Source organism: Cariama cristata, unplaced genomic scaffold, assembly GCF_000690535.1.
Source record: "Cariama cristata isolate BGI_N322 unplaced genomic scaffold, ASM69053v1 scaffold1065, whole genome shotgun sequence".
NCBI lineage: Eukaryota > Metazoa > Chordata > Aves > Cariamiformes > Cariamidae > Cariama > Cariama cristata.
In genome coordinates this window covers 10,520-19,955 of record NW_009618985.1, presented here as the reverse complement: position 1 = coordinate 19,955, position 9,436 = coordinate 10,520, and the positions used below count along the sequence as shown (strand labels likewise).

The window sequence follows — 9,436 nt, the reverse complement described above, 5'->3', positions numbered from 1 at the left end:
GAATGTTGAAAACTTGTACCTTCTGTGTATATACCTGTGTATAGTCAATGCAAGTAATTTTCTGTGAGATACCTTCCCTTTTATCTTTTCTTGTATACTTTCATATTAAGGCTTCCAGGTGTGGAAAGCAAGTTCTACAGGTTACCCTGGAGAATGTGAGAAGAGTATTAAGAAATAACACGTGCTTTCAGAGGAAACTTGTAAGTGCCTCTTCTGTCTGGTCTGCTCTTGTGATGTGAGCGCTGTCAGGCTGTACTTAGTGGGAAATGTTTTTTTGATAGAATCACATATCTTCTTGCACTGTAGTCCCAAGAGGAAAAGCTCATAATCTTTTTTTCATAACTGTTCTGTGAATAGTTTGACCTGGGACTAATTATGGTAGAATCTTCCTAATTGGAACTCTGATTATGTATTTGTTCACGCACAGCAATCAAAGATACTAAAACCTTCTGCCACCGTTTCAACAAAAATATCTGGAGTTAGTACCTCTGTTGGCCAGAAGCTTCAGGGGCTGCAGAACATCACAGAGAAAACTTATCGTCAAGAGAGAGAGCGTTTGAGAAGGATGAACCTTGATAGAAAGCTTCTAATGGCAGTGACACCTTGGGTGGGTAATGTGCTACTGCCTTGCACCTTGCAAACTGGGAAGATGGCTTTTCATCAGACAAAAGGTAGTGGTGACCCATTGGAGGTAGTACTGTCCTACTTTTTGTCCTTACTTTCTGACGTCTTCTAAGTGAATGCCTAGCTGATTTTGATGTTGGACTTTTTTCTAGCTGATTCTATTCAAGAGAAGATTAAGTCAGTCAGTCTCGTGAGCACTCCTCTGTTCACACTTTTCATTCAGGTAGGTTTTCTCTTGATAGCATTATCTGCTTTTAAACAGTAGTAACCTTTATTTCTATATTTGATGTTTAAATAAGCAGTTTATCTTTGTTTCTTAAATCATCTAATTACTAGATTAATCTGACCTCATGGCTTGCAGATGATGTTTCTTAAATAAATCCTGCATCCAAAATCTAATACTGTCAGGACTTTTTCTGTAAGTGTAAAAATGTCCCCAGAATCTTGCACGTGAAGCCTCTCCCATCCATCTTGTATTGTCACTGGCCCTAACAAAACATTTTTGTTCTCAATCCAATTTTAATGAAAATCTCATATTGCAGCTCTTTCAGATTGATACCAATGGCTGTATGAAGATTATTCGTGAGAGAAGGCTTAGACAGTCAGAGCTTCTTAGGGCTAATGCAAGAAGGCCTCAGCAGGTATTGCTCATGGTCTATTTCTAAGCTTTTTCCAGTGAGATCTTGACTAAAGTAGAGGTTTTCGGTTGTTTTTTGACTATGTGGCCAGTGGTGCTGTTTGTGTGTGTGTGTTACCAGTTTGCGTCAGTTCAGAAGCATAATAAAATGCTGGCTGTGTGGCCACTTGTATAGGTTTTTGGCAGATGTGGGTTTGATTCACATCTGTGCTGTTTTAATGATCTTCAGATATCTCACAAGTATAATTTAATATGATTTTTTTGGCAGGCTTCCCAAAATATGGAGACTTCTTCAGGTACCTACCAGAACATTTATTTTTATGATGTGCGCGAACTTTCACTTAATTCATCACCGTTACATTAATGACCAATTTAACTGAAGGAGAACTTTTGGAACAAAACTACATTGTCGTGCTCATTTTGCTAGCTCTTGGATTTTTCAGTTGTTGGCTAAATATGTTACCCTTTGGTAAGGACTAGAAGAAATACTGAAGGGCTGGGAGACCAGTGGCAGTGGGCCACCACTTCTGTAGGCTATGGCCGTTATGCTTTTCTCCAGTAAGGTGCTTCCTGTAGGCTGTAGCGAACATGCTGGCACTGACCAAAACCCCAGTTCGCTGTTAACATTCTGGCTGGTGCGAAGTGCCAGTGTAGTGATGACCAGTAAAATTCCTCATGTGCAGTGTTAAGGTTCATTCCTAGCCCATCTGTGATTTCTGGGGAAAACTACATCATTACTGAACAAGTGGTAAGCTTGCTGCATCAGAGTTATCTGAAGGATGTCAGGACGGGGCTTGATTAAATCAAAACTATAGTGGTGTAGGAGCTCTCACAAACAGCAGTTTTGCTGCTTCCTGTGCAGGGTATTTGACACTTAATAGCTAAGGAATGACTTTTGAAAATACTGTTCAATATTTGATTTTTTTAAATTATTTTATTTCCCCTTCTCTATAGGCAATTCATCACAATCTTGTACTCAGAGAAGCTCCCGAAGGGGCATACCAAGGAATGTTGTCAGGAGACCTGTTGCCTTAAAAGCAAGGGAGACTTCTGCTGCTGTCTTTGAGAGCAGTGCCCCTGCCATGCAGGGAGCTCTTCCGGCCCAAGTGCAAAGGCAGAAGCCTAAAACTGTCTCAGAATTGCTGAGAGAGAAGCGGCTAAGAGAATCCCGAGCTAAGAAAGCTATGCAGAGGACAGTATTTGTTGCCCCACAGATGCTGGTTTCAGGGCCTCTGATAATCCAGCACCCATCACAGCCAATCATTCCTTCTGCACAAGCAGGGAGCAAACCTGCAGCAGTTGGTTGTACAAATAGCCAAGTACAGTGTGCACCAGCTCCATTGCCAGCATTTACTTCTGTTGCAAGTTCAACTTCTACGGCTATTGTGCTTCAAAACCATTCCTCATCAGTGCCAGAAACTGGGGAAAGCCCTGCTTCCTCACAAGGGACAGAACTACAATCCAATAAGGAACTAAAAGAGCAAACTTTGGAAAGTAGCCCTGAAGGACGGGTTATTCCAGGCTTGAATCCAGCTGCAGCAGAGAAGGCCCCAAATCAGGGAGGGTGCAATGGTCAGGTCCTAGCTGGTAGCTCAGCTTCAGTAGTGTTGCAAAACCAAGGTTTTATGCCCCATCAGATTACAGTGGTGCCTCTTGGCATTGAGTCTGGCACCAACAATTTGTCTCTTTCCACACCAGTTACCTGTGAGCTGAATAGTAACGGGCCACAACAGAGGCCAGTCAATCTATTGCCTGCTCTTGTAACTCCCCAAACTGGTTCGCATTTGATTCCCAACAGCATATTGCCTTTTACATGGGTCATAACGCCACAGGCTTTGCTCCCCACTGCTGTGCAAACTGTGGTGGGTGTTCACCAAGGACTGCCAGCTGCTGCTGTGAGAAGTCAACATCAGACAACTGTGACTTCTACTGTCTCTAGCTTAGGAGTTCCTCCTGTGTCAGCTGGAGCAAATATGCCTTACCTGGGCAGTGCAGAGACAAAAGCACCAAGTACCCAGCTAGCAGAAGGAGTACCTTTGGGAAAGACAGCTAACCATTCCACAGTTCTCTTACCTGTGACCTCAGCGAGTCCTGGATGCAGCACATCCAGTGTTTCTTCTGCAACACCTGCATGTTCAGATGGCTCCTCCAAGGCTTCTGACTTCTCTGCAGCTCAGGCTGCTCTCCCACCTGATGCACCAACCCCACGTGCTGTGCTGCTGTCCCAAACACAGCTACCCACAGGCACTCAGGGGTCTGATTCCCAGTGTGCGTCAAGTCTCCCTAGCTTGGGAAAGAGCCATGACTCCATTACAACAAACGGATCCTCTTCCAATCCAAGCATCATCGCGAAAGGGATTGTGCTCCAGCCGGGAGATCCAGTTCCTCATAACAATGACCCAAGGAACTCTGATTGCTTTGCTGCACAAGCATTGAAAAACAGACCTATTGCCTCCAAACCGCCAATTACACAGCCTGCTGACAGTCCACCCCAGCCAACCACTTCCAGTACAGAAAAGAATCTGCTTGACTTTAGCCTGATTTCCCTTGAAGATGAGGGGCTAGTGAAGGAGTGGCTGAATGGGAAACAAGGCGTCCAGGTACCATCACTGAAAACCAGGTTGCCTTATTTGCCACCTTTTCTGTGCAACTTAAAAACCCTCTCAAAGCTACTTCTGCAGAAGGCGGCTCTAGAAGAGCAAGCGGCGTGTCTTCTGCCTTCTGATCCCAGTCAGGATGAGGGTACTACGGTTGACTTGCACGCTATCAGAGAACTGGTGCAGCAGAAACTCGGCGATAACCCTGCTTACCTCCTACTGAAAGCCAGATTCCTAGCAGCCTTTACACTTCCAGCTGTACTAGCAACTCTGCCTCCTCCAAAAGTGACAACAACCCTGTCAGCCAGCAGGAAGCAATATGAAGAGAGTGATGAAGAGGAGTGGCAGAGTGAGAAGGAAACATCTGAGGAAGAGAGTTGTGGGAATGAATTAACAGGTGTACGGGTGGATTGGACAGTTGGTAATGAGCCTGGAGACAAAGATGCTGATTTACTAAATCAGGTAAAACAGAGGTGCCAGGGTCTAAAAGCAGAAAGTTACTGCCAGCCAAATATTGCACTGGAATCCAGGGTGAAAGCCCCACTGTTCTTAAGTGTAGCAGAAATTTGGTTCTTTTGAATAAGCTTAGTTTTGCAGCTGATAAAAGGAAAAGCTCTTTAGCTCAGGTGGGAGCCCTTAGTCCTCACAAGGGTAAAAGTCCGTATTTTATGTAGCATGTTAAACTTGACACGATAGTTCCCAGAAGTAGGTATCAGACCTCCCTTCTTCTTACAGTTTATAGTCTGCTGCACTGACTTTGTATTTTTGAAATCAGGCCCTTGTTTTTCATTGTATGTATCCTTTAAACCCCAATAATATGAGTAGAATTGTGTATGTTTGCTCCTATTGCTGTTTGAGGTTTTCATCCTGAATTGTTTTATATGACTGGAGACTATTAGCGTACATGGGTCAGTGTAACCCATAATTTCAACCTAAAATCAGTCTCTGATTTTTAAGCTAAATCCATTACTGCCCAGTACTGTTTCTTAGAGAACATGCCAGGAAGTTGTATAGCTCAAACTTGCATTTCAATTCATTGTGGCTCCAAAGTAAACAAACAAAACGCTAATGAAGATGAATAAACAAGGTAAATGGCTGTTTCTACAGAAAGATGGCAAAGCTGCCTAAAAATCAGAGCTTTCCCATAATGAAAGCCAGCAGTTATCTTTCTGTTCTGGCTCTGACTTTCAGGTCTGGGCCAAGTTCAGTGTAGTTTGAATTGTGAGCAATTGATCCAAAAGTCACCAGCAATTCTTCACTGCCTGATAGCCGTACTGCCAACTTCTGTCCTGTGTCATCTTCCACCAGGCTCTCTTCCACTCCTTTTATTAACACTATAGTCAGGTTGTCTTCCTGGTGCTTTTTAGGGAAAAGTTTGTGGTAGGGGTATGTTTTATGAAAAATCAAAAGTCTGTGTTGACCTCTGTTGTCTAGGGCACTGTCTGGCTCCAGCAGTGAAAGCTAAAGCATCACTTGTGGCAGGCGCACAATCTCTCTAACGAATGATTGTGCCCACAACCTCTGTAACAAATGGTTGTGCCCAGACAGAAACTACAGTAGGAATTGCTCCGGTTTGGTAGCAGAAGCAGGAAGAAATGCCAGTGTTGGCTGAAGGTTTCACTCTGAAAACTTTGGGATGTTTTGTGCTTGCTGTGACATTGCTAATAGAATGTTGTTGTCTCATGCTTAATTTTGAAGGTATATGGAAGATTGTTTTGGAAATCTTGCCAAGCTCCCTAAAATAAAAAGATGGCTGAAGGGGCTCTTCTGCAATTATGCTAGCTCTCGTGGTGTTGATAGTCTTTTCTGCTTACGTTGCAGGGCGTGGGAGCTGAAGAGAATGCTGCACAGTCTGTCTTGGACTCCTGCACCGATGTGGCTGATGCCAGTGCTCCTCAAATCAGGAGAAGTGCCCGCTTCAGGAAGAGGAGGAGGATGTGAGAAGGCCATGTGTTAGTAGCTACTCAATGAATCTTGTATTTCTTGCCTGAGAAGAGAACCTGAAACACATTTGTCTGTGGTGCAGCTGAGACAATGAATCATGACCCTAGCAAAGGACTGAAATTATCTCGACTTTTGTTCCCTTAGGACATGGTGTTCTACGATCACCCGTTAATCATAGACTAAGGCTAATACTTTGACTTTCAGGGGAGGGAAAGTTGATGTCTGTGTGGTAAAATTATATACAGAAGTTAATGAAGTTCAAACATTTGGAAGCCTCTTAGTCCATGCTACTGTCTACTAGTATTATACCTAGTTGGTAACACTCTACAGACTTGGTTGCTAAAATGAGACTAGTAGAGGAGAGGGTCATAACTGGTGGGAGAGGAAAGCCAGGGCAGCCACTGCTCAAGAGAGGGTTTGTGTGTGTGAATACTAAACGCTTGCAGCGGAAGCCCAAGTAAATCCTTGCTGCAGGTTCCAGCAGGCTAGTGGTAAGATGTCCTTGCTTAGGGTTGGCAGGCAGTCCTCTACATCCTGGGCCCGTAGTAGCAGCTCTTCGTGTAGTTTGCCCTTTGTAGCCTGGCTCATGAGTCTTGAAGTAAAGAATAGTATTAAAAGCTCGTGGGAAGCTGGGGCTTAAGACCAGCAAGTACTTCATTGGAGTTTGTCTTTAACACTTCAGCTTTGAACTTGGGGGGGGCAGTTCCCCCATACAGCTTCATTTTTCTGTATGTAGAACGGAACAGCTTCTATAGGGTACAGGTGTGATGTCTTAATATCCGTTGAGGCTTTTGGTGAAACAGACCAAATGAACATGAACCGTGTTTGATTTGCGTAGTTGTCGGATGAGACCGTTTGGGGTTTTCCTTTAAAATTGTTTTTAGAAACTCCAAAAGGGCAGCTTCCCTATAAAAATGCTGTGACTAATAGGAGTTGTTTGTGCTTTGTTACAGGAGCCAATTGAATGAGGTCTGCTTTCCTACATGGCAGTAGGAGATACTCTTTGCACTATTCACTTTTAACACTTCCAACAAACTGACTAGACGGACCTGGGGAAGAGAGGAAAATGGCTGGACTGATTTTCCCATGGCCTTACAGAGTCTGCATCTTTAGACTAAGTTGCAAAAAACGAAACAAAATGGCTAGAGGGAAGTCTTTCAGGCATAGACCAATTCTGTTCTCTTTCAAACTAGCACCTGCCATAGATGCCAGGGGGGAAAGATTGCTGGAGATCTGGGGAAACCAGCAATGATGGTTATTTATTTCCTTTTTGTGTTAGCCCATATTTATGTGAATGTTTATCCATGTTCAGGATGTGTTGTTCATTGGATGTTTTTTTTAGTGCTGTGACAGTGATTTTGCTTGATAGCTAACTGACTGAATACTGCTGAATAAGCAGCAGATTAATTTTGTATCAAAATGAGTCTTGAGTATTTGTTGAAATACAGATGTTTTATTTTTCTCACTTAAAAATTACTGATGTATTCTGTGTCTTTTTTTTCTGGTAAATAGTGCTTTTAATAATGTGTGGATGAGTATGATTGCTAATGAGAAAAATGAAGTTTGCAAGCTGCATGAAAACCAGGGAGAATGTGGAAAATGAATATGCATGTGGCTAAAACTGCAGGATTGAATTAGGCTGGATTCTTTCTTGATTCTTTCACAGCCTGCCCCATACAGACACTAGCAAATCACTTAACAAAAACTTGTTTCTTGATTCATAAAACAGCAATTTCTGTTTTACAGAGAGGTGCAAGGCTAGCTGAGTCAAAGCTGAGAAAATCTAGTGGGAAAGTGCTGCAGAAAGCTTCATTCCACTGCACTGGCTAAGCTTCCCGAGAGAGTAGTGGGGAGTTTAGAGTGCTGTGAGCTGCAACTCTTCCAGGAACACCTGCTGGCAGAGCTGGGGTCAGGGGGACAGTGGGTACCAGTGTTGCTGTAGTTAGGTGTCAAGACATTATGGAGCAAAAGGAATTATTTTTGAAATGTCTTTCCTCTTGCAGCGTACTCTGTTTTCCATAAGCCAGGAGAGATAACATATATCAGAGACATTCAGATGTGGCAGAACAGTTCTCTGTGCTTTTCACCACAGAGCTGTTACCATGAGGCACTGGTAGTAAATGCGGTCTGTGCTCTAAATGATTGTTGTCCTTTGCAAATGCTGCTCAAGAGATGCCCTTGTAATCTTACTGCTTGTGGAAAAACTTCGTATAACTATAAGAAGAAGCTGTCTTTGTTCTTTTTCAGGATTAAACTGATCTATTGCTATAGAATGAAAACTCCTGAAGCTAGGTTGGTCAATTAGCAGACATTCTGATTACTTTCAGCAGGGGCATAGCTAATAGAGGTACTGTATCTTTTTTTGTTGTTGTTTTTAGTGTAAAGCTAATTTAATACCTAATAAGAAGCACAGGCTTAAAGAATCTCTGAATATCTCTGCCCCACTGCTAATGATAATATGGAGAAACTCTCCAGAAACTTAGAAAGCAGAACAAAGAGTAGAGTGGGAAGCTAATGAGAAAATGTGTCATGCTGTCATGGTATCAGAGCGTGTATGTTCTCGAGACTTTTTTTAAACAGACTGTTAGTGAGTTGTTGTTGCAGCTACAGTTCTAGGACTGTGGGAAGGTGGGGAGGCAGTCAAAGGTATGATGTTGATGCTCAACATCATCACAATGCTGCTTGCTGTGCTGCTCCTTTAATTACCGTTAGAGCCACAGCCTGTAATTTGGGAATCGTGGGTTATGTTCCTTGCTTTGCCAAGACTTGACTCCCTTTCCCTCAAAATACTGAGTTGTCATAATTATGCTTGAAGCCTAAGGACATCCAAAATTAGAGGCATCATTATAGAAATTGTCCTTTTCAGCTGAACTCTAAATGAAGAAAGAGTTCTTGCTGCCACCTGCTTTTTTAACAGCTGAAAGGCCATTTGGAGAGCTCCTTTTTTCTAACTTTGTGGCTTGTTTTGTCCCCTGAAATCAGCTGGACAGACCTGTGCCCATGACCTTCACTCTTTATAGTGTTTCTAACCACCACACAAAGACATTTTCTGGACCCTAGCTGGTACCTCAGTGGTACAGATTGGAAAACAAAGCCAAAACGAGTCTAAAATCACTGCATATGTAATGTTGCTGACTCTCAATGTGAGTAGGCTTTTTTCTCCTCCTCTGTCACCCATTCTGGCTTCCCCTTTTTCTTTTTCTCTTGCCTTCCCCCCCCCCTCCCCTTCCCTTTCCTGTATAGCTGAGTAGCTTCCCCTTTTCTCTTTTCTCAAACCAGTTTTGCTCCTGGAGTGATCTTTGCTCTAGCTGGAATATAAAAGGAAGCTGCATCCAAGACAAGTTTTCTCAGAGACAGGACACAGACGAGTGTTGCTAGACCAGCAGAGGAAACAAGGAGGCTTTTTGACTGCACAGGTTCAGGTTGGTCCATGTAATGTGGAATGGTTTATATTAACAAGGAAATATTTTTTTTTTCTTTTACAGCTCTGAGGTAAGGATGGGTTTATCAACAGGGGAATGCATTTCTTGTAATCTGCTGGGGTTGGTTTGTCAGGCAAAACAGAGTATTTTCTCCATGATAAGTAATGATTAGTTCTCTGTCAGTCCAGCTCATTAAAGTTAAATGACAATGT

At 43.0% G+C, this 9,436-nt stretch overlaps 1 protein-coding gene across 1 annotated transcript in view; it reads left to right on the top strand.

Annotated features, from left to right (window-relative positions):
- SNAPC4 (small nuclear RNA activating complex, polypeptide 4, 190kDa) overlaps positions 1–5,799 on the top strand; it is a 15,763-nt gene extending 9,964 nt beyond the window's left edge. The window contains exons 14-20 of the mRNA XM_009701053.1: positions 111–200; positions 428–671; positions 777–847; positions 1,167–1,265; positions 1,530–1,557; positions 2,216–4,320; positions 5,680–5,799. Of these exons, the coding sequence (XP_009699355.1) occupies positions 111–200; positions 428–671; positions 777–847; positions 1,167–1,265; positions 1,530–1,557; positions 2,216–4,320; positions 5,680–5,799 (2,757 nt within the window). The remainder of the gene's footprint in view (positions 1–110; positions 201–427; positions 672–776; positions 848–1,166; positions 1,266–1,529; positions 1,558–2,215; positions 4,321–5,679) is intronic.
- Positions 5,800–9,436: the final 3,637 nt, after the last annotated feature.